The 26,167-nt window shown below is 41.2% G+C and overlaps 1 protein-coding gene and 1 non-coding gene across 2 annotated transcripts in view; both read right to left on the bottom strand.

Moving 5' to 3' along the window:
* LOC108900992 (SRY-box transcription factor 1a) overlaps positions 1–26,167 on the bottom strand; it is a 36,700-nt gene that overhangs the window by 9,897 nt on the left and 636 nt on the right. The gene's annotated exons all lie outside the window — the stretch shown is intronic.
* sox1a (SRY-box transcription factor 1a) lies at positions 1,002–5,505 on the bottom strand. Its single transcript, XM_051072145.1, has one exon. It carries the CDS (start codon positions 2,806–2,808, stop codon positions 1,774–1,776), a length of 1,035 nt encoding a protein of 344 aa, XP_050928102.1. The 5' UTR covers positions 2,809–5,505; the 3' UTR covers positions 1,002–1,773.

Below are 26,167 nucleotides of genomic sequence, written 5' to 3'. Positions count from 1 at the left end.
AGATAGTTAACGAGGATGATTTTTTTTGTAAAATAAAGCAGCTCAGATGAAAGATGAATGAAAAAAAGATTCTTTTATCATTAAACTGTACATTATATATTACTGTTTTGGTCAAAAGAGAAGCAGTGAAATTACATCAACCCCCCATTTTGTATTTCGCCAAATTTCTCTCAGTGCATCAAAAAGATGTGAATCTATTGTAATGATTTATAGTATAAATTGATTTTCATATTAATCTCTAAAATAGCCTAATATAAACCCATATTTCTTTAAAAATCAACACCATATCAAACCTCTATAGCCTTTTGATAGGTTGCTTTTTTTTTTCTTTTTTTTTTTTGCTGCAGAACATTTCGTTATTAAAACTCTGATGTGATCTGATCAAGAGACGGAAGTCTGTCACAACTTTGAAATTCGTTAGAAAAAAAATCATAATAATACTATAATAAACTACACACTGATTAAAATGAGAATTATTTTTTGTTGTTTAAACTGGCCATTAAAAACAAACACATCTCATGGGCAGTTATAAAGGGAAAAATGAAAATTGTTGATACTATAATTTAAATAAAACCTCTCTTATTTCGTTGATATCTCATTATCTCAGCACTAACAGGTGGTTTGTTTTATGAGGCCTTCACGTACTCTATATTAATCAGATTTTTCAAAGAAATTTTTCAAAAATGAACGTGTGAGGAATTATATATATATATATATATATGAAGCCGTCATATTGCTGCATTAATATTCAAATTACATGATATATTTTGGCCTGCATGCCACTGAAATAGAAAAAAAAAAGCTTTTTACTATGTACAAATACATTTCTAATGACCCACATAAAAGTTTAGCTCATGAAACAACATCATCCTACCAAACTGGTGTCCTTATAGGCCTCCAAACTGTAACTTTTACGCGCAATTACGCACAAACAATTAGGCTATTTAAAAGCTCATGGGATCTGTGTCCAGCAGCGATGTCAAAATTTAAAGAGATGGATATTTTTCTCGAGAGAGAGAGAGAGAGAGAGAGAGAGAGAGAGAGAGAGAGAGAGAGAGAGAGAGAGAGAGAGAGAGCTTGATGGTATGCTTGTGTCTCTAAAACACGAAAACACTCCTTCATGAGCATTGAGAAAAATGATCAATCTAAGACCGTTCTCTTAAGAATCAAAGCAACATCTTGTGAAATTTATTCAATTCTTCTTCATTGCAATATCAGGGCTTTTCACTCGCAGAAAAGCACTTTAAATTACAACAGCAGTTGCCCGTCATTCTTTAAAATATTAAAATTATTCACAATTTACAATAATTAGAGTGTTACAATAAAAAGAGATGATTTCCAAGAATTAAGACACAGGCTTCTGCAAATGAACACAAATATTTAAAGAATGTGATTTTCCCATATCTTTTAAAGCACTTTCTTATGATTATGACACGTTATCTCATTTTTAAATAACTTACAAGAACCCCCAAAATTATGAGACAATTGAACCAAATACCCCCATGTGAACCTGGCATAACCTTCAACTAAGACTGTGAAGTAATGGACAAAAAGATGATAGCACAATAACCAATATCTCAGCATCATATTCGTTATATAATTCCACTGGTGGCTATTCAAAAAAGCCGAGATGAATATGCTATTTACCCTTCATTTACAATATCATAAACATTCTGTACAAAATGCAGGTAGTTCTCGGGACCGGGGTTATTTAGAAAAGAGGTAAATATTTGGTTATGTGTTCGTTTGCAGTTTTCAATTATTCTGTGAGTTTTAAATGTGTGTTAGAGGGACCGTCCCGTTCACTCCAGCCGTGGCGCTCTGGTAATGCTGCGGCAAGGCATGGAGTCTACTTTGCATTGACGGGTCCCCCGGCTCTCCGGTCGGTAAATACATGCTTATCATCTCTCTCAAGTCTCCGGGGCAAGGACCCCGTGAGTGTGTGCTGCTGACGGGAGGGCTTACACTCGGCTCCGATTTCACCAGCGACCCTAACGTCCCCATGGCAGCTGAGGAGGAGACGCCGGAGCCCTGGTGCTGTGTGTAGGTGATCCCGCCGTAGCCGGGGGGAGAGGCGTTCATGTAGCTCTGAGAGTTCGAGATGGGGCTGTACTGCAGAGCTGTCATGTCGTAGCGGTGCATGGGCTGGGGGTTGTGCGAGTGATGGTGGTGTGAGTGGTGGTGATGGTGCGCTCCGCTCCCCGGGTGCTGGCTGTAGGCTAGCTGAGCCTCCTGCATCATCGCTGCGGCCGCCGCGGCTGCAGCCACCTGCCCCGAGTATGCACCGTTCGCCCAACCGTTCATGTGCGCGTAGCCGGAGCTCGCTGTGCCTCCGTGACCCCCGGGGCTCTCTAACCTCTGTCCGACCCCCGATGAACTCATGCCGACCCCTAAACCAACTCCACCGCCCCCACTGGGCCCAGAAAGCAGTCCACCGGCAAGGGAATATTTGTCCTTTTTCAGCAGCGTCTTGGTCTTCCGTCTTGGTCGGTACTTGTAATCCGGATGCTCCTTCATGTGCATGGCTCGCAAACGTTTCGCCTCGTCGATGAAAGGGCGCTTCTCAGCCTCGGACATCACCTTCCACTCGGCACCCAGCCGCTTGCTGATCTCAGAGTTGTGCATTTTGGGGTTCTCCTGTGCCATCTTTCTCCGCTGCCCACGGGACCACACCATGAACGCGTTCATCGGTCTCTTCACCCGTTCCTGATTCGCTTTGGACCCACTGTTCGGCCCCGTTTGCCCCGTGGTCGTATTCGTTTGGGGGCCGGGGGAATGAAGGTCAGTCTCCATCATCATGCTATACATTCACCTGGTTTTTAAACTTCGCCACCAACAGAGAAAAAGTCTGCTTCAAGATAGGTCTGGCGCGCACGAGGATCTGGTGCGCACAGGTCGACTGGGTTACAAAATTGATATTCTAACCCCAAATGAATCAAATACGAGATGAAAATTAATCCGAGAAGGGATATAAAATGTTTTCCAACCAGTATTTCACCCTGTCTTCGCCTGGGTTGGTTCACATCCACTGTGATAGAATGCGCATTTGAGCCACTTTCCCTGTCGGAGTTGAGAAGTTGGTTAAAGCGGCGGCCATATGATGCGCACTGACAGCGGTTAAATGAGCCACAAGCGGCCAATGAGGCTCTAGCAGCAGAATGATTTGCATGGCGTTTGGTCAGGTGACTAGAGGACCATAGAGGAAGAACACACCGGAGGAGGAGGAGAAGGAGGAGGCAGATAGGAGGGTCAATCCCACAAATAGCACAAGGCATTTGAAATTTCCAAACACGCTCTCAGACTTCAACTAAACAAAAATAACTAAGATTTATTAGCAGTGATGCAGCGGCCAAACGGTGGGAGCAGACTGTGATTACGATGAGTCAAACATCTCACCATATTTTTAAAATACAGCCTATAGTGTTTGAAAATCACTTGTACAGCTTCTATATCAAGCAGCAGTTGGAGTGAAAATCATGTTTTTCACCCTCCACTTTCACTTTATGTGAATTCGCGCCTGAAAGTCCTCACATTTTCTCTTGTCTTAAACAGATTATTCGCACATTCACTGTGCGTCCTCGAAGCCTGGGCCCAACTGTGTTTATATGCACTGGAATTACACCACAGTCTACCCAACCCAATTCAATTTCAGACGACTTGATACTCAGCCAGCACCTCAAAATCTATTTTTCAGACCATCTCTCTCTGTCTCTCTCTCCCTCCAGGTATGTAATTAAGGTATGTAATAATAGTAGGTGTCAGAGAGTGAAATTACATACACTCAAGGCAGAATGTGTTGTGAAAGAGGTTTGGTTAAAAAAAAAAAAAAAACTGTTGGTCTAAGAGGAGAAGCCCGTAAGCGTGGATAGCCATAAAAATGACGTGAAATTGCCGGGGCAAAGCGCCGTTACCGCCGTCTACTGGTGATGGTGAATGAGTCCTGGCCATGCCTCTGCGTGCAGCTAAAGATGAAAAGAAATGTCACATAAAAACAGCTCTGGATGGACTTAAAAAAAAAAAAAAATTCACGTCTCTTATTTAACGTCCACTCAAGCAGCCCCAGTCTGTAAACCACAAGAGGGAAGCGGTCTATGCGTCTTCGAGTCCGCGCATATATAATCCAGATTTCACAGCTGACCTCCCCTGAAAAGCCCAATCAACCTCTAATTGAAAGGGAAAACGAAATACCACTTCCCGCGGCGAGACTAACGATTTAATCATTCTATCGTTCTTTGCTGTTTTTATTTTAATTAGAGCTTAAGCTTGATATAGCTCTCTGCTTGGGGCCTGGGGGAGAGGGATCACTCGGACGGATCCGCGCGTCTTTGGTAATGGGGTTAACGGGATATCACAGTGGTCAATAAACGTTTCCAGCGGACCGGGGCCATGTGGCTTGAGGCCCGAGAAAGATGACAGTATAATGATGACATCCCGGAGAGCTATAGGGCGGGGAGTGCAAGTGACATGACACCGGAAAACAAGCAAACAAAACAAACCAAAAAAAAAAAAAAAAAAGAATGAGAGGAAACAATGCTGACAGCACATTGGCTCCTTGTAATAAAGATACGGAAATAACACGTAGCCCAATATTAACACATGACAATCAAATTCATTTAAAACACGTATTCTATAATTTTACATTTAAAAGTAAAGATTCATATCCTAACTGAGCCAGACAGGAATATAACTGCAATTTGTTATTTCAAAATTTACGAAATAGATTTTCAAACTCAAACGTCAGACTTTTAAGTTGTTATTAAAGCACCGATCCCCGAACACCCTGATCAAGTGAGAACCGAAAGGGAATAATAAACTATTATTATTAATATTGTTAATATTATTATTGCTGTTGAGTGGACGTAGCGTTGTAGCCTACATTAGCCTTTACACTGACAGTGGGACCCCGGTGGTCCCTGTTTACTCTCTCTGTCATCCCCCATCAGTTACTCCTCCTTTAACAAACCTCTTTTCAAACCTCCTCGTTCTTTGTCCGCGGCCTCTGCAACAAGATGTGCGTGCACCCCGACGATGGTGCATGACTTGGGCCAAGGGTTAAAAGCGGTTATCCTAGCGCCCTCCCACCTCCACCCATCCACTCACTCAACAAATAGGTAGATAAATATCTATTGTAAACATATACAACTGGGTAATAAGCGTCCACATGCACAGCGGCCAGTGAACGTCCCCCCCTTCTTTTTAGCTCAGCATTTATTCCCCCCAAAAGTAACCCACACGCACAAAAAACCCCAAACACTACCCCCTCTAATCTTTGATCCTTTCTCCTAAAGCAGTTAACCTGAGCCAGAACAACATTTTCCACGTGTGGTGCGTGGCTGTGCGTTTGTGCGCACGCCGGCACGCGTGGGACTGTGCGGTGTTGGCTCCATTGGGGGGAAAAAAAGGAGCTGAAGTCACCTGGACACATAAAAAGGGGGTTCGGCATGGGTCAATCATTTGACCGATCTTAAGAGAGAAAGCATCTATTTTCGAGATTCACTCTACACACCCTAAAATCTAAAGATGTGATGATCATATCCACCCCCACCCCCCACCCCCACCTGCCTCTCCCCGCCTACTGAAAAGTAAAAGCACCGAGAGAATATAATATAACATGTTCATCATTCAATAAAATATAGTTCCACATTTAACAGCATGCATCAGATATTTCTCTTTAACTCAGTCGAAGAAAGGAGCAACAGATAATAGTCTGTAGTAGCCGAAAATGTCGCTCCGGAAAATAAAACTGAGTCGGTTAGAGAGCAACTGGTAGCATCAGGAGCTACAGAGCCGTGCGCTCTGTGCAGCCAAGCTCTTGTTGAACGCACTTGTCCCAAAATAAAACGACAGCCTGCAGCAGAAGCACATAGTATTTGTACTGAAATGAACGTTGCCAATAAAGACGTTTATTTCAGAATGCACAAAGAGTGAGATCAGAAAGCGTTCAAGTTCGCTTTACCCCCACTGTTTTTTTTTTCCCCAGCATGAGTTCCACCTCGCGTCTTAACAAAAACAGATTTTGCGCACAGCAGACAAGTTAACTGAAAGGCCCGGTGCATCTGCAGGTTAAATATTTGTATACATTTCATTTTTTTGCGTATGGAATTGTCATATGCAAACTTACGCACGTTCCCCTCGTTCCCTCTACTCCAGACCAAGTGGGCAGATTTCTCCCTTCATACTCCTAAAGCCGTCCTAAACCCTCCAAAGCTTCATGTAAGACCGCTACTCCCACTACAGTCTGGCCGCTCCAGTGCCAAGGCCATCCATACCCGGTGCCCAAACCCACTACTCAACACATACTGAGGGGCAGAGACAAGAAGAAATGACATTTATTATACACTCTAAAAAAGACAATTCCAAGTTATTGTTTCTCTCTGCGAAAGGGGCTTGCTTCTAACATAATGAAGCGTCTTTTGTGTGGCGCAGAACAATACAAAACAAGTATTCTAATAAATAGCCACTTTTTTTTTTTTTTTTTTTTTTGGCTCTCCAGGATGAATGGGCTGGAGCGGCGGGGTTCTGAAAGGCAGCTGTGCCGCATTGGCGGAGGAGGGGCGAGGACTTGGCGAGAAGCCCCGCACTCCCTTCGCCTCCTCCTGGATACTGACTCCCATTACTGATCCTGGAACAGAAAAGGATGCAAAGAGAGAGAGAGGGGGTAGGGAGTGGGGGACTTTGGAGGCTGTTTTTACTCAAGACATACACCGTTTCAACAATGTGATCCTGGAATCAGCAAATATTGCTTCATACTGTGATGTCCACAGTGTCCAATTAGATTTAGTTTATATGAACCTGCACAGCTTGCAAGCATGTGGCTCTGACAGCTTCTAGGTGGGGAAACATATAGACAGACAGACACACACACACACACACACACACACACACACACACACACACACACACACACACACACACTATACAGCACACCTACACATAAGCGCACACACACAATACTACAGACACAACTGGGCTCATCAGATGTTTCTTATTTGCACACACACACACACACACACACACACACACACACACACACACACACCTCACAGATAAATTTCTTCTCAGTTTAACTGTCCCATGTCCCATTTGTTTTGCAAACACAGGAGCAGAGAGTTGAGTTGAGCGGCTCCTTCATTGTTGGAAGAATCGGGCATGCTGCTGCTGACTCCCTCCTCTGCCTGTTGCAGTGTCCTAGCTTCAGGGATGTTTAAAGCTGCTGTAGCTGGCAGGTGTCTTTGCTGCTTCACACATCCATTTGCTCACTTGTGGAGCCAAGGTGAAAAATTTGTGGGCACTATAAAAGCAATTTCCTGGCTTTCTATTGTTTAGGAACAAGCAGTGGCAACAAAGCAGACTCTTTAAGATGCCACAGAAATGGGAGATGAAGGATCATTTACTACAGAAATTATCATTCATTGTTGTATAATGACTTGGTGAGATTAAGTGGACAGACAGTGGGCCAGCATTTGGTTTTCCACTTCAAAAAGTCACCCCCTAAAAATCTTTCATTTTAAAGTAAGAATATATTTCATAAATATGCCTTTACCAGGGGGGTGTCACCACCTTTTAAGAACATCTGTTATTCCCTGGCATATAATGTCATGATAACAGTTGTGGTATTTCTTGGCTTAGACTCAATAAGCCAGTGGTGGATAACCAGCCTTTTCATGTACTTTCTGTCTCGCAAAAAAAACTGTCTCGCTGCAGATTAACAACTTCTACGTCCTGTCATTTTCACGGATTCAACAGAGATTATTCTGTCACTCTGTGACATGTACTGCATCAAGTAAGTACTACATGTAAACCACACAAGTGGGAGATTGACACAAAGTGGTAAACCGCAATGTTGAAACTATTAAGACAGAGAGAGAGAGAGAGTGAGAGATAAGGTCAGGTTCAGGCCTAAAAGCGTTGAGGGAAGAGTCAGAGCCAATTGGTTAAAAGCGGAGGTCAGCTCTGTTAATTTGGGCTCTCTCTCCAACACACAAATCTCCATAACACGACACAGAGAAGCATAAAGACCTCAAAAACAGTGAGAGGCAACAACACACAAACATCACAAAAAGTCGAGGGATTGATACTCAGCGTATCTAGAAATAGTATTGTATTGTGTTTGGTTTTAGACCCTTGTCCTCCATGCTCGTCCACCAAGGGGAAAATTGTCTTCAGCAACATATAATGGGGGGTGGAGGGGTGGAGCCAATCCTAGCTGACTTTGGGTGAGAGTCTATCACATGGCCAACATATAGAGACAAACAACCATTCACACTCACATTCAGGCAATTTAGAGTCACCAGTTAAACTGCATGTAATAAATCAAAAGTATAAATAAAACGATAAAAATAAGTGTAACATGTCAAAGCGTAGAATGAAATTCTATGGAGTATGAGTATGAGCATATTTGTAGTAAATGAACAGACGGTCAGTTACATGGCTGGAGACCAATTGTTGTCAGTCAGAAATGGCTAAAACTGGTTGATATGTTGGACTTACTAACCTATTTAGAAAAAAACCTAATGCATTGTGTCCTTATTGATTTTATAGCAGGATGGTAACCCCAAACTGCCAAAGTGAAAGTGCGATTTTTCACAAAGACAGCATAACATGCCATTCAAATCTGGGGCACTCTTGTCTACAAGCAATTTGTTCTTTTGTTGCTCCATGTGCTCTATTTTCATCTTCTTCTCTTGTTAGAATCATGAGAGAAGAGCATATAAGGGGCTGATGGAGTGGTGAGTCAGAGACAGGATGACATGAACAAGCGAGAAGGAGAATAAGAAAAAAGGGAGGGAGAGGAGAGGGAGAGAGAGAGAGAGAGAGAGAGGGAGAGTCAGAGAGTGAGAGACCAGGGAGGCCAATGTCAATCCTACAGCAAACAGCAGTGGATAATCATGGGCTTTAGGAAAACACTGTGCCCATAATGCTATTACCCAGGATTACCTACTCCAGCAGAGAAGGCGAGACTCTCTTCACAATATGCCACAGACCTTTCAGATAATCATCTTATCACAGATGACAAACTCAGAAGAAACATCCCATTATTCAAGAAGGGGGAAAAATCTACAGCATGTTTGGATGAAGACATATTGTAAAGCCTAAATTATTCGAGTGAACAAATATCAGATTTTGAAATTAGCACGCCAGTCGCTTCCCTACTCTCTCCCTCTCTCTCTTTCATTCTCTCACTGTCTCTTTCTCCCAGGGTGCTTTCTCCTTTTCCCGCAGGGCAATTAGAGACAAGATTTTATGCATTGTTCAGCTTATCAATTAGCCATAACACCTTCCCTTCTGATTGGTCTGTAATGAACGTAATGGTTTTAACAGTCAGGAGTTGCAACTCTTAGAGGTGCTGTGCTAATGGTGTCGCCACGGCGATGGAGTCACAGTAACAGCTCTTTGGAAAAGCAGGAAGGAGGAGGAGGTGGGGTGGGGGGTGGGGGGTAAGTCAGCTCTCCCTAACACATCTCTAATTAGAGCTCACAGTCAGTCATTACTGATGTAATAGGGTGTAACACTAATGGCTATCAGGCAAGCCCCCACAAACAACAGAGGAGGGGCTCTTGTAAGGTGAGAGGAGCAGAAAATTTATGGAGGAGGAAGAAAAAAAATCAGGAGATTATGGTGAGGAGACAGGGTCTCAGTGCCTTATAGCAGACAAGGTTTTGAAGTCCAGTATTCAGACAAAGTCAGGCCCATTAATAGAACATCTTTCTTGATGGCGAAATCTGTCATGTTAGACACTGTCCAGATATAGAGATTGACAAGACATGAAATGGATAAAAATTAAGGAGGTATGAGGGGCTGGATGGATCAGGAGAGGCAGAACACAGAAAGAGAGGCAGAATGACTGTGAGGGAGGAGGGCAGTGAGAGAGACTCCTAGTTAACCACTTTGGCACTTAAACCTTGTTAGAGCTGATGCACTCTGTGGCCCATTCAGCTAGTGATGCATGTTTTTACACTTTTCAGCACTAAATTGCTGTGGCTGTAGCAGAACAGAGTGATAGAGGTGAAGATAAGGAAGGTGGACAACAGGAAACCAACACTGGGAGAAATAAAAACAGAGCCTTGTGAAGAGAGCCATGAATTCTCCTCACTGTCTCTGTCTCAGAGGAAGAACCAAAGTCTGAGTGGTATTTGTACTACTGAGATGAATTAAATTATAAAGAATAGCGAGAGAAGAACATAGCATAACACAGGTTCCATGTAAAAAATGTAAGGTGATACCAATAATACGATTTGATGTAAAGATTATAATTTTTAGCAGTGGTGTACATTGGTGTATTGGCTACCAACAAGACCCCGTCCCAAACAGTGGTTATGTGATCAATAATAAGCCATTTAAGACAACAGTTTCAACAAGAGGTCAATTTAGTAGCTGCTTGAAAGCTCTTGATCTAATCACACGATTTTCATCAGCAGGTAGAGTTTGCTCAGTTGGTATGGAATTGCAAAACGTCCAAATTTACCTTTTTTTTCTTTTTTTTCCCAGAGCACTTAAAACACGTCTCATCATTGTTGTCTTAAAAGCCAGTACTGGTGAGATGTCAGAATAAGGCACTAATTCTGACATGATCAAAGCGAGCATAACTTAATGCACAAACCAGGATTTCATACCATGGCACATGCAGGTGATTAGGGTGGGAGACCTTTAAGCAATAAAATATCGGCTCATGTTAATCTCGAAGACCAAAATGCTACGTTTGAGAGTAGCTTCCAGTATCATGGCTCCACTATTTGTGATCTTCTAAAAATGATCTACTTGGGAAGAAACAAGTCTACAGGCTGCAGTGTGGTCAGTGGTGCACTTGATTGACAGACTGTCACTTCTGTTTGATACGCTTCAATAGTTTCTTTGCATGTTTTTAATGTAAGTACTCTCTTACTAAATCATAATACTGGTTACTGTGCCTTCTCCAAGACATTAACCCAACTGTTAAACAGATTGTCCGGTTGTCCCAGGTTACTGGGGAAAACAGCTTACTGTAAACCATGTAAATGCTTTGACCACACATTTACCCGAGTGTTTTGATTCACAGATACACACAGCGAGTCATCAAACATAAAATGTAACAACTCATGCGTTCTCTCATAACAGTTAAAGAAGGACTGAGTTCCTAGTTTGCTGCTAGTCCACCAGTGATATGAAGTTGAACCTTTGAGGAATATTGAATGAGTAACCTATTACGTAGCTTTACTAACAACAGTGGCAGCGGCTTGGCCTTTGACGGAGCTGCAGGACTTCGGGGGGGGGGGTCTCTATTCCTGAACTCAGCCTTGAAAGTGTTTGAGTGTGTCAGTGTGTGTGTGTGTGTATCTGAGACTTTGTGGAGGGGGGGGGGGGCTCCTCAGTTGCCTAACTATAGTCCCTCACCCAGAATTTGAAATAAGGTCATCGTCCCCGGGAGGCCCCAAGTCAAAGCCTCCCTTCTTCACCTGCCCTTTAACTCTCCTCATCGCCTCCCTTTCTTAATTTAACTCTTCACCTGGGTCCCATGTTTCCTCCTTCCCTTTACTTCCTTATCGTTCTGTCTGTTTCTCCTTTGTTTATGCAGTAATGGCCTATTCCCCTAGTACATTTCACAGATACAAACATTTCCCAGGGAGAGCGTGAATACATCACAATGACTCTCCCGCTTGAGCTGTGCTTATATCAAATATTGTCCTTCACCTCAACGGCTGGAGCTTGATTTTGTTTGTTCGATTGTTTTTGTCTTGGTCTCTCCAAAAAAATGAGAAGAAGTGTCCAGTAATGTCATTGGGCCTTAAAACTGTAATTTGATTGGAAAAAATGAATTTTATGGATTAGCAAAACAATAAAAACAAAAATGGCATTGTTAGTAGATAAGGCAGGTAATAAATGTATTAAAGCTTGTAGTGTGTGTGTGTGTGTGTGCGTGTCTGGAGCAGCACAGATGCATATCCAATGGGGCGCAGAGTGAGCAGGACAATAACACACTATTCTTATGCTAATCAAGGAGGCCATTAATGTTTACATTCAAAATCAGGCCTTCCAAAGAAAATACATTCACTCCCTGCTAAACTAGGATAATTAGTTCCCTCTTAAACCCATATTCCATTAACTCAGGTGAATCCATCTGAGTTTCATCAAATTTCTGCTTCATTTTGCATGATAATGCAATTTAAAAGCAAATGACATATCCAGACTACTTGGGGAGGGAGAACACATATGAGAAAGTAATATACGTGTAAAAAGGCTTTTTGTTCTGTTTTACATGTATCTGTAAATATACATAATTCAGTGCAACTGATTTATGCATAAATTAAATTTTTAACAGTAAACAGCTTATTGGTGATTAGTGACTGATGTATTAAATGCCTCCTGCTGGTTTTCTGCACACTTTGTATATGTGACACCATATATTACAATGTCACCCTGATGCTGTAAGGTTGACACTGAATTTTCTCATTTGATGGAGCTTATATATTCAGGTAAACTCCTCAAATCAGCAGTGATATAAGAGACAACCATTTTTAGCTTCCATTTGCTAGGTGATGTACTCTACAAGAGGGAGGGAGGGAGGCGATGTGAATGTGAATGTATAGGCTGATCGATTCACATATATACGCTCACAGGCAAATGCATACACACATAATGCCGAGCAAAGGACGTCCGGGAAGTTCTTTCCCGAGGAATAGTTCTGCAGCATTTAGACTTCACCCCCTGCAGTTTTGTAGCACCAAAAACACAAAAGCCCAAACAGAAAACTTGGCTCGACCAAGTCACTTTTCCTGTGGTGTGTGAATGTGAGCATGTGTGCAAGAGTGAGTGCAACAGTGTGTGTAATGTGTGCATGTGTGAGAGTAAGTGTAATTTAATCTCACAGAAACCTCAAAACTGTCAAAATGCACCCACCCATATTTTACCCTTTAAGCAATATCTATGTTTCATATTCCTCTAAAACACAGACATTTATCGTGCTAAAAACACTTATGATTTATATAGGGAGGTAGCTTTACACGCCTCTCTCCCTCTCTCTCTCTCTCTCTCACACACATACACATACACACACACACACACACTGTAATGGATAGGAGCTGGCTGAGGGCGTCTGTCAGGGGCGACTGTTCTAATCAGAGCAGTGGGGAGAGAGATAAAGGAGAAAATAATGAGTGTGGCATCAGGCCTTTCATAGCGCAACAAAAGGCCACGGGATCAGATAGACACACACAATGTGGAGAGGAGAGGAAGGGAGGAGAGGAAGAGAGGGAGAGAGAAGAGAGAGGGAGCGAGGGAGAGATGGGAGAGGCAGAGAGGAGAGCGAGACAGTGAGAGAGCGAGGGATGGATGGGGAATGGGTTTGCTAATAAGCCTTCTTGCACTGTAGGTGATGTAGGCAACAGTAGGCGACATTATAAAATGCAAGCTTATGTCTGGCTTTACTCAAAGGATGCCGTCAATGGGGTGGATAGATGTTTCTATGACAACATCAATCATTTTAGCACAGAGTAGTCCTTCAGCGGGAGCTCATTATAAATGCATGTTCCCATACACATCCTTCCATTTTCTGTCTCAAAATACTTTGTCGGCCTCGTGCCCTCTTTCTTCCTGCTGATTAGTGATGCTTCATTTACTGTGTGTGATAATTTCCAGTCATCCTTTGATTATTAATGCTTAATTTACCCAGATTACACTCCTTTGATTATTAATGCCTAATTTAGCCTGATGACTCCAATCATTAGACAGTGCCCAAACTGAAAGCAAACAACCTTAGTGGTCTTCCAATGTACCGATACAGCCTCTTCTACAGATAATGATACTGTTCAGAGAAGCCAGCGGGCCTGTGAGTGTTAAGTCAATGCCCACATTTTTACCCAAACTCCCATCAAACTTTAAAGAGAAAAGAAATACTAATTAGAAACTGCAAGCTAGGAGAAATGAGCAGGCAGACTCAGAACAGAAAATCCTATTCAGAGACTTAATGAGCTTGTCGAAGCTGAATAATTGATTTCTAATTCTAGCCTGCAGCTGTTGACCCAACCAGGGAGTGTTTTGAATGGAGCTGAAATATGTTGCGCTCTGACTTGGCACTGTTGGCTTTCGGGTAGCGGAACCATTACCAAAAACTCTCATGTCTACTTCACACGTTAAGGTTTTATTTTGACTCAGACATAAAGTTTTCACATTCAATTATGAAATTTTGGTGCACAAACAAACAGAATCAGACTCTCCCTTTGAAAGCCATCACAGGTAATTCCCTTGACAACTTAATCCTCCTTCAGATCTTGTTCAGTATTTTAGACTGGGACACAATTTAATAAAAGGCTGTTTGATTTTCAGCTGTGAAAGCCCAGCAAGGTAAACTCTCCCATCGTATAAAGCGTTGGGAACCATGGTCCATATCAGATTGTAGGTGTTTTATGTTTCGCTCATTTGCTGCGGAGTGATTCTTTGTTGCCCTGTGTGGACGATCATATCCTGGGGGCTCTGGGGCAGGAGCAGCACAGAGCACCCTGTGTGTGAACCACAGCCGCCCAGCGTCCCTGTAAGATGACCTCACGGAAAATAGGCCTAATTATTGCCGTGACAGCCCATGCTATCATATTCTGCCAGATCAGTCACTACATAGGAGAGGTGGGGGGGTGGGGAGAAAAATTAACAGAAATATATACCACCAAGCCACCAACCTCCCTCCACCTCCCCCACCTAAACTGAGCCCATTTATTTTTAATACACTAATCAGCAGGTCCCAAAGGTAGCTTGGCTCTCCCTCACCTGCACAGACAGGCACAGGTGAGTATAGGTATGGCAGCAGGGAGAGAAGAGGAGGTGGACGGGGGGCAGAGGGGCAGGATGAGGCAGGTTTGATGTGAGAGACAGTGGCTTAAACTGAAGTCTTGATCAACAAATACAAACTTAGCTTGCTCAAGGTGCATCCTCTCGTCCTCTAGTAAAATAATTGGCATCAGCTGAAAAGTGGTCCACACACAACTTCAGTTTCAGGGAAATATATTTTTGAATAGAAATGTTCTGCCTGTACAGTAGATAGTAGATAGAGAGATAAAGTGGTGGTGGAATAGAGAAGAGACAGGGGCCCAAGAGGAAACAGTAATTACAAGATACAGAGTTTAAGGTAGACAGCGGTGATTAGCTCAAGGACTGTCCTATTCCTGAAGCCATAGTCATTAGGGCTGGATCATTATATGATACATTTCAGGGCTATTTGCCTGGTTTTGTTCCCAGAGACAGTATTCCAAGAGACACCCTGGGAATGGGACATACTACACCAATAGCTACCTCCGTGAGAAAAAACACAGCAAATATCAATGCTCTGTGTTGATGTGTGGATGATGCTGATGTATTTACTTGCTTGTTCAATAGAAAATGCAAGTTGGGTCTTATATCTGGATTTTCAGTCTTAAAAAACTAATTTCCAGGATATTTTCAATAACAGAAGCCTGGTATGTCAGATGAAGATCACACCCCAAGAAGTTCTTGTCTGTGGAAGTCTCCTTTAAAAATATGTGTTTATCTATGGCCAGTAGAGGAAAACACCTGTTGACTATTAAAACCTGAATCCCTTTTTCTTTTGAATCACATTGACGCTTCAATTACTGCAACTACTACAGTGGCATGATCTCTATAAATGCAAATAGCACAGACAAGTTAGATTCTAATTTGCAGTTTCTGAATTGGCAGTTAAGGACAAACTTAATTGAACAGCAATACAATATTATGACTGATTGTGACACTTGTTATGAAAGGATGTTAGACATAGTTAAAGCCTTAACTCTGTTTAAAACCCACTCTCATATTTGTGAAACCTTTATTTTATTAATAAAAAACAACAAAATTATGATGTCACTGTGATTATCCAGACAACCTGGTCACAAAGTGTGTCACAGATTTAAAACTGTGTTAAACAGTCTTTAAATTTTTAGCTAGCCAAGTAAACATTACCAGTGCATTGTTGTCTAACGTGATGAAAGTGATAATCCTGCAAGGGCGTAAGTGTTCAATTTTAAACATGTTTCAAAGTTAAGTTAGCAGCCCACCATTTGAAAGATCATTTCACTTCGATTTCTTGGTTGTTGGGCAACATTTCAATACTGATTTTATTTAAAAAAAAAAAAAAAAAAAAAAAAAAGTCAGTCAGTACATGCTGTCTTAACAAACCTGATGTGATTTTGGGTGCATTCAAGAGCTCACAACGTTGTGGGCTTTTGAATGCACACATTCGGAGTGTGACGACAAAAAACATGACCTAGAGCAGATCATATATTCTTACCTTAGCCATTCTAACTTCGTCTGGGCCCTTATCTCAGCAGAAGGTAAAGAAAAGAGAATGTCAAAATTATTTTCCAGGACCACACTGTTTCTCAGGACATTGTACCATAGCTTTCACTTTCTATGGGTTTTCAAGGACTGGAAAACTGGTCAAAGATTTTCCATGTTTTTCAGGGTGCATGGATTGTAGTTTTGGTGATGGATAGTTATTATCAACTGTTTTTTCCCCCCAAATAATTTCAGTTAACCTGAGCTATTGTTTAAAATCTGTATAATGGTCTGCCTGCTCATGGTTCTAGAGGACTCTGTGACTTGAACTTAGACATATGTTGTTTTGGAGAAACTTACTAAATGACTGACGCTGTCGTTCCCTCTGAAATGAACACATCAAGTATAATGTTATCATAATCAAAAAACAATAGCAGAAATGACGAAAATAGGATCCAGGTTAAAAGAGTTTGAAACCAATAATTCAACAACGTCGCTATGTTTAAACTAAGATTAAAACCGTAAAGAAAAAGAAAAAAGTGACACGCACACGCACACACACACAATCAGGCACGAGTAATAAGCTAATAATGTGATTAATTCAGCTGATTACAAAATCAGCCTTCTTGAGACAACTGTGCTTTCCATTTGTGGGTTTCTGATTGTGTGTGTGTTTGTGCTTGCTTGTGTGTGTGTGTCTGTGTCGCTTTTTGCTGGGAAAGAAAAGAATACAACAGTAGCCCTTGTAACCCAGCCCTGCCCTCCACCCTCAGCCCCTCTTGCTGTCACTGGCCATGTGTAGTGTGTAATAGGCACTGACAGTCGTTGTGCAGGTCAGTAACCCTGTGGCCCTGTCTAATTGAGGCTAAGGATCCCGGCTTGTCCTGCCATCTATAATTAACCACATCATCTGCAGCCGTATGAAAGATTCAGCTGGACTGGGAGTGGCCGACATATGATCCCGCTGTTGGTGTTTTCTGCTTGTGTGTATAAATGCATGTGTGGTAGTGAATGCATCATAGTCACAGTAACTCTGAAGAATCTTCTGGTTTGCCAAATGGGCATAATAATAATAATAATAATAAGCTTTAACACCATACCATATTGCTGTACTACAAATCTACAACATGAGTGCATTTAACCCAAAAACTGTAATTTATATCACCACATGCAGAGAATCTTATCATTTTGTTGTCTGTAATGTTATTAAGTGAACTAAGTGAAAGTCACCTGCACAGTGATCCAGTACAAGTCACCAAATTTTGCAGTAAACCATGCGTGTATCTTATCTACCTCCCCCTCCTTCCTGCCTCCCTCCACCAGCTTGATCTTTGCCGTGACAGAAACTTGAAGTGTACTCTGCCCCTTCAAACACCTTGGCTCTGCCTTCCCCTGCCCTCTCCACCTCCTCCACCTCCTCCTCCTGCTCGCACAGCTCTCCCGGCTCACCCTGCCCCACTCAGCTCCTCTCTCTTTCCTGTCGATGCCTTTGAAATACGGCTTTCAAAAATGCTGCTTTTTGAATTAATGAATCATTTTTCGCCAGGTGTTGGTGGGGGGGGTGGGGGGTGGGGCAAAGGGGAGGGAGCGGGGGCTAATAAATACAGAGTGGAGAGAGTCTCACCATTACCAGTCCCTCCTCTCCCTTGCCTGACGCACCTCCACCTCTCCCCACCCAACAGACACGCATACACACACACACACACACACACACACACACGCCTTTGCTTTCCTCCCACACCCCTCCACCCCCAGCCCTAGATGAAAGGCCTGGCTCGTTCCTGTACCTTTAATTTAAAGCTGAAAAGGAAAACGAGAGCGGGGGTGCGAAACACGCTTATGAATATGGAGAAAATTGAATGAGAACCGTCCCTTTGAATAAATCAGTATGAATGTCCCCTGGCCTTGTTAGGAGGAAGGTCGCAGGAGACCCTTGGATATACAGACGGAGAGCAGCTTGATGGACCAATGTGTGTATGTGTACCCATGTCATGTACTATATGTGCATGTGTATGCATATGTTTTGAGAGGTTTAGGCTGCTCGTGATGCTTTTATTGTCAGTTGTTGTGTACAAATTGACTCAGAGGCATCAAATAAATATTTGTTGATTAAATGAGAAAGTGACCATTAGACTCTGGTGACTGAGAGTGTCAGTGACACAACTTGATTAGGCTGTGGACAGTCCATCGACAGTTACATAGAGATATATGTTATAGTATGGTTACAGTGCATAAACACCTCATTACAAGGATTAATGTACATTTGAAAACCACAGAAAATGGTCCACAGAGATGTGGAAAAAAGTGATACATTTAGATAAGTCATCCTTCACCATATTCTCCACAAGTAGGTGAATGTATGTGTGGCGTTCATCAAAAGAACAGTAAAGACCTGAATGCTTTACCCCTACACCAAGGGGATCCAGTGGATCTATTTTGCTGGGGGGCATTTTGCTGGAACAGTTTGGGTTCACTTGTCCTCGTAGGGGGGAACGGTCACTGCAAATCAATACAAAATTGTTTTGAGTGATCACCTTTATCCTACAGTGAAACGTTTCTATCCAGATGGGAGTGGTCTCCTCTAGCATTACAATGCTCCCATCCACGGGGGCACAGGAGGTCACTGAATGGTTTGATGAGCATGAAAATGCTGTGAATCATATGTTACGGCCTTCACAGTCACCAGTTGAATATCTATGGGAGATTTTGGACTAATGTGTTAGACAGTGCTCTCCACCACCATCATAAAAACACTAAATGAGGGAATACTCCCCATCTTATGTGGTTTTCCCATCAATTTATCACCTTGTCTGTGTAAATACACACACACACACACACACACACACACACACACAAATATAATTAGAAATACATCTCAAAATATCACAAAAATTGATGATGACAGAGAAAAAAATCTTTGTTAGTTGCAGTCCTAGATACAGAATAATGTGGAAGCTGGGTATCACTCAGAAATTTTAAAATTCAAATTTAGATTTGTTTACTGTATAAGTCCTTGTTGTTTGTAAGATCTTTTTTGTGTACATTCTCTAAGGTTCCCCTTTTTCAAGCTGATAACTGTATTTTTATTTCTTTATTTTTTTTTGGTGTATTGCTGATATTTTTGATGCATTGTCTTTATTCTTTCTACTCTTTGAGAAGTCGCCTCTTGAATTGTGAATAGCTTTGAGATGTTTATCACCCAGGGTCTGTCAGTCTACTGGTGTGTATCTGACTTGGACTGAAATATTGTGTTGTTGAATACATTTTCTGGCTTGGAGTAGGTGAGTGTGCTGGCATTAGTTTTTTCAATGATACTGCTTTTTAAATAGTTTTGCACCTATACATGATGTTTGTAAAATGATGTCCCCTCAGGAAATTATATTTTTCAGACTGATATCGTAGAATGTCTTGTTCTGTCCCTCCTCTAGTCCAAACCCAAAGATATGACACAGAAAGTGATTAAAAAATATTTCAGACGGTGAACGTTGACATAAATGTGTGTGAATGTGTGTGAATACTTGATATTGTGTCTATTACGTAATTGCAGGTTTTTCACCAAATCAATCAGCAGGTATGTATGCTGTAACTGTTACTAATTTACATGCTTGTTCGTGTTTAAAATAATAGAAAATGAACAGCCTTGCTTACATTGTGTAACCACAGATTAATTATCAAATTCAAATAGTTATATTTGTTTCAACAGCCCAGCGAACAAAACAGAAAGACAGAGCAAGAGAGGTGACAGATGCAGGGAGACGCTTGGGCACGGATCAGATGATTGTAAGTATTCTGCATCATTTTGAGGTCGTCTCTAACCCAGTCCTCTGTCTACTGTTAGAGGGGGGCAGGGGAAAAAAATGAATTCCTAGCTACTTTGGTGAACAAGGAGACACTGACTGACATTCATGAGTTAAATGCTAATTGAAGGCAGCAGAGGTTTGGATGTGAGCTCTGAGAGCCCAGCCTGAATGGCACATGGCCTTGGACTGAGAACACCACAATAGAAGGAGCTAAAAGCAGTGTGTATACTCATGCTACTAGAGTGTATACGGGCACTTTTTGTCGTCGTTGTTGTTGATAGAGAATAAGAGATGGATTCCACTTATGTACACATATTATAATACATACTCAGGAAGACATAGACATTGTCAATATCAATTAAACAACTACAGTTACGAAAATAAACTAATAAACTCAAGCAAATAAATAAATGATTTATAATTTGGTTTAGGGATGCATGTGTGTATGAGTGTAAAATAGAGAATGCAGAAAAGGCCAGTTGATTTGAATAAATCAACCATCCGACCATCTTTGGCTACAGTCGGGGTTGCTAGATATGATTGGGGAGAAAAGTTCTTCTTTGCTCACACAAATATAATAAGATTGTCCACAGACTTATATTTACACACACACACACACACACACACACACATATATATATATACACACACACACACACACACACACACACAGTATACAGTAATTTGTTTGCTTGTATGACACTTGATAAATATACGTTCGTAAATTCTGGCTTTAACACTTTATATTGGTATGTTTAAGACTTTAATATGTAGAATTTAAGAGGGCTCAGTGTTGCACTTGTGGGATTAAAAAACAGATTTGGAAGAAATACTCACTTGTTGTTCTTTTAGAAATACTGTGCAGATTTGTTTCACTAGATGGACAAATTGCTTTGATGTGAAGTGATCATGCAGCAACGTTAAGAGATTTAAGGGCTAAGACAACTGAAGTTACAGCTGTACGTGTTCTCCTGTATTAGAAACAAACATAACATAGAGATGTGCATTTGCCTGGGAAAAGGAATGCGTATTGTGAAACAGAAAAAAGATGGAAAGTTGAATTGTTGTTTTTTTTCTTTGCACCATGCATATATTCTTCATAAAACTGTGTCCCCTGATCTTAATTGATTTGTCTTTGTTTGTTTGTCAGGACTTTTTACATTATAGCCAACCTAACTGCAGAGGGATACGCTGTTGATGTCATTTTAACAAGCCTCCTTGGAACTGTGCTACATTTTATTGATTTACTGGTGGCCCAGTGTTTATTCAATACACCTAATCCGTGTCTGAAATCCAATTCACTGTACTGTATTTCACAACTGAATTAGGCACCAATTGCCCATAACCATAGTATATCAGTGTTTATCTGCACATGTGCACTAACAACCAGGTTACTGCGTGAAATTATGTTACAGCAGGAAATTTTATGTATTTACATGCACTGCAGGAACCTTGTAGCTGTAAAATCGCAATTTCCCTAGCAGCAGGTCAGCAATCATATTTCTCACGCAGTATTAAGTGAGTGAGAAATATGATATACACTCACTGAGCACTCATTAGGAACACCTGCAAACTGCTTACTTATTCACTCAGTCAATCATGTCACCAGAACTGGACAGATGAAGACTGGAAATGTAGCCTGGTCTGATAAATCTTGAGTTCTGCTAAGGCTCGCACATGGTAGGGTCAGAATTTGGTGTTAACAGCATGAATCCATGGAGACCAACCACAGTAACTGTGCAGTATGTTGATAAACAAGGGCTGAAAAGGCCTGAAATATGATATTGTGTAGACTAAGTAACACTTTTTGAAGAATATTGAATGTGGTATATCCTCAGTGAATAATAATTTGTGTCTGATAGATTTTTTCCCACAAAAAGTTCCATTATCCAGTTAAAAATTCTTAAAATTATACGTACTTCTTGTGCCCAATCCAAGTAAAGTGGAGGGGGATTGTTAAAAGATGCTATGCTGTAAGGGACATTAATGTGCAGGGCTATTATGTTTCTTAATGTAATTTCAGACATTACCAAATGGTTTTTTGGTGACAAAGCTCCTTTCACTCATTTGGAGCAGCATAAGAACCGTATGCTATCTTCAATCTGTGATAAAAGCGACAAATATACTACACTCATTGCCAGGATCCATAACAATCTTTATAGTGACCAAAGACTGACACTGAAAAGTCACACCAAAAAAGAATCCAGTGTGTAATGTTTGCTCTTCACTGTTAATATAGCTGTTCATACTGAAGGCTACCTGCAATTTTCAGTATTCTTAAAACCACTTGCATTGAATTTTTTTTAGCCTGCTCACAATCCAATTCTTTTTGTTTTTGTAAAGTTATTTTTTACCATGCCATGCTCAACCAACGTGAACAGTAAGTAGTGCTTTCAGTGATGCAACCAGTGCCACTGTAAAATATCAAACAGAATCAGAAGCCTGCAGGTCAATTCATTTTATGAAAAAAAAATGTGTCAATTGTGTCAATATTACACTGAAAAGTAATGTTCATAGTTATATGGATTTTGCAATGTAAATAAGTATTTGATTTCAATGTGAACATGAAAAGCACACACTGACATAAGATACATGCTGTTACTGGTGAGTGCTTTAATGCAGGCAGCATAACATTTTCACTGAGGCACACTCAAAGCTCAAAGTGTTGCACTACTTATAAAGTTTCTATTGCATATATTCTGTGTGCAAGTGCAAGTGTTTCCCTAACCAAATCGTACATGCCAGCTGAGAACCAGCTAAACATAGCAAAGTAAAAATTTCAACCACAGTTACAACTTTAACGTCACTCCCTCAATAGCACATTCTTATTCTAAAAATTTACCCTTGGATTCACTTAACTTTCACCTGCCCTTTACAAGAACCCGATCCTATCTTCTTGCCTGGACTAAAAGGGTGATATTTTTCACTTTCTAGCCTGAACACTTCCGTGGGCTCTCAGGGGCCGTGAATACCAGCACAAGATAAAATGGGATCTTAACAGTGTCCACACTGCTGTGTTTATAAAAATGGATGATACTGTATGAAGACCACTGAACATGAGATACCACTTGAAGCTGATTTTTTACCTTGGTATGTGTGCATATTCTGTGTAAGGATCAGCTGTCATAGATGCTGTGCACAGAGATGAAATGGAAAAAGTGGCTCAGTATTTCCCTGTCCATCTGTCATGCACAATATCTTAGTTACTAATGATGCATCTCATTATGTTTACTATTTCAAAAAGGCACTGACAGAACTCAGCTTAGTTTAAATCTGACTTATCAGTGAGCTTTTATTAAGTGTCAGATTTTGACTTTCTGAACAAAATCTAAATGGCAACATAGCTGTGTAGTTTTTGAGGCTAATGGCCCAGATCACACAAATGTCTCCAGCGTTGCTATGTAGAATCATTTTAAAGCAGTAATAGCACACCATGAGCACTGCAAGTCCACAGTCTGTATGTGGGGAGATGGTAGGGGTCGAGTAGCGCCAGGCTAATTAATTTTCCAGCAGAGTATAAATGAGACTATTTCACAGCACAATGTATCTAGCTACGTTCTAGGGTTCAAGGCTATGGCCTTACTATGGAGAGACAAGTCTTTTCTTCCACCTCCATCCCTCACTTCTCCATCTTTCATACTCCTAAAAATTTATATTGACTTTTCCTACCTTAGTCTTGAAAAGAGACACTACAGTACATACACTATGCCATGATCACATAACGGTACTAACAAGGACACAGGAGAACTGAAACCAATTTCCCTTTAGTATAGGCACAAACACTAGACAAGCATTCAATTGCATTAAATTATGGGTGGAAACTGCAAAGGGTAAGAATAGGGGGTTACACAGAAAAATATTTGGTCTGATGTAGAGAGCCCATACCACACATGCAAGTGCACAGTTTCAGAGACTACAGGTTACATGGAGAAAACTGCACATTGTGTCCAAGTGGAGCTGAAGGTGCAGTGATTTAAAAACAAATACATGTTTTTTTTAAAATAAAGATGCTTGTCTCAGGGCTATGCACCCTCTTACTGCTGCTAATTTCAACATTATTATCCAGGAAGGACTCAGGTGCTGCAGAATCCTTCAGTGAGGACATCTGTGGCTGACAGCGCCAGGAAGGCTGCGTCACCCAGCCTCAATAGCTAATGAACAAACACAAGGATTTTCTTTCAGATTAATTATCGTCACAATGAATGAATTCCAGGCCCTTTTGGTTGTCGTTCTCAGCATATCATCTTCCCATCAGCCTGTCAATCACCTCAGCCCACAAACAAACCCCTATCTGTCGACACAAACATAGATGTACACTGTCAAGCACACACACACAAACACACATACAACCAGACACACACAAAAGGCATGCACACATACACACACACAGACACACACACAAACACAGAAAATCAGATCAGCTAATTAAGATGTGGCGGCTGAGTGGGAAGTAAACTCAAACAGGGCTGGACAGATGTCTCACTCTGGTGACTTCAAAAGGGAAATAAAGAACACAGGGCCATGTAATGTGATTTAGATATAATGCTTCCAGGTCAGGGGTTATGGCTAGACTGCTGGGCAGTGGGAGAGCAGCTGACAAGCGTGTAACTAACCATGACGGATGGGAATTCAATGGACTGCCTACTCTACACACTTTGAGCTAGACGGGAACAAATTACGTGGCTAACCATCTTGTCGGCTGGAGCAGAGGAGAAGATTCATTTGTTACCAGGATATTTTTTGACACATGTATGGACTATAATCAAGTCAAATAAAACAGTATTGTGAGGGAAATCCTCCTCTCTGACCCTGCAACAGGAATGTCCAGTCACAACAGAATGATATGATTGACAAGAAAAAAATGCTTTAGTGTTCTCCCATCATTCAAAATATATGACAATGATTTCAAGTTGCAGCATTAAATTCACTAGTGAATTGAATGTTTTACTCCAAATTATTTTAGTAATGTTTAAGTCAAACTGAAATTAAAAGGTATTTTTGCTAAGAAATTAGTATATTCGGTAAAAACTGTAATTACCAAAACAAGAAATTCAAGTTTTGTTTATTTTTATTTTGTGATAATGCCCTCTGCATTAGTGTTCTCCAGTTGTTCTCTATGTTTGATTGGTACAAATAATTTCATTCCTATGAACACACAGGATGTCACACATTGTTAACTGTAATTTACACATTGTCTATACAGTCTGTGTTATCTCAGCATCTACACAAGATGTTTCAGGCACAGAATTGACTGTAGGTCACCCGCACACTCAGAGCATAACTACAATCACTGTAGTCATGTGCATATTCCATAGGAAAATAGACTTGAAGCACAAAAAATAAACTTCAGGTCATATTTACGTGGATAGTACAAATGAAACGTGAGCTATTACCCAACCTGTATAGACAGCTGGATTGATTAAAATAGAAGTGCATTTGTTCACTCAGACACACATAAGATGGACGACTGAAAAACACCTCTGAAACGCCCCCTCTGTAGACCGTTAGTTGGCGCCCGTTTATGCTCAGAACTACTTAGTAAGAAATGCCATCTGACCATGCCAGATATCAAATGTTCATCCAAATGGGCACATTCAAAGGTAGACTGAAAAGCTGAATGTCATAGAGAGATAGGAAGCAAAATATTGTCTAAATATGGGGATAACGATGTATATTTTCAGACAGGCTCCATGACGGCACTCATGGGTTGCACTCAGTTATTCACATGAGAGGTGCTGCAAATAGTTGTGCAACAAATGTAATAACAGAGCTAGAATATCAATCCTTGGCTCCTTCCTCACCTCAGCACAGCTGACCAATCACAGTGTGAAGTGGGTGTGAAGGTCAAATCATCAGTTTTTAGAAAGTTAAAGAAATGGTCGGACACAGACATCCCTAATCTATTATCGGAAAGGTGTAGGGTGAGAGGGTTTCTGAAGCTAACTGGCTATTCAACAAGCGGTTTGAAGATAATATACTGGCCCCTTAAGCCCCATTTGAGATTTGAGCACTCCATACGTGTCACGATTCACCCATGAGACCCATGAAAGAGAGGCAGCTAACACTAACTAGGACACCATCTTTGTGCAATGCCCGGGGCATAACTACCTTATATGCAGGTAATGCAGTTGCAC

Source organism: Lates calcarifer, linkage group LG1, assembly GCF_001640805.2.
Source record: "Lates calcarifer isolate ASB-BC8 linkage group LG1, TLL_Latcal_v3, whole genome shotgun sequence".
NCBI lineage: Eukaryota > Metazoa > Chordata > Actinopteri > Centropomidae > Lates > Lates calcarifer.
This window is presented reverse-complemented; position numbering and strand designations above follow the sequence as displayed.

What these genes read in the sequence shown, in the direction of transcription:
- sox1a (XM_051072145.1), bottom strand. Translation starts at nt 2,808, where the DNA reads ATGTATAGCATGATGATGGAGACTGACCTTCATTCCCCCGGCCCCCAA.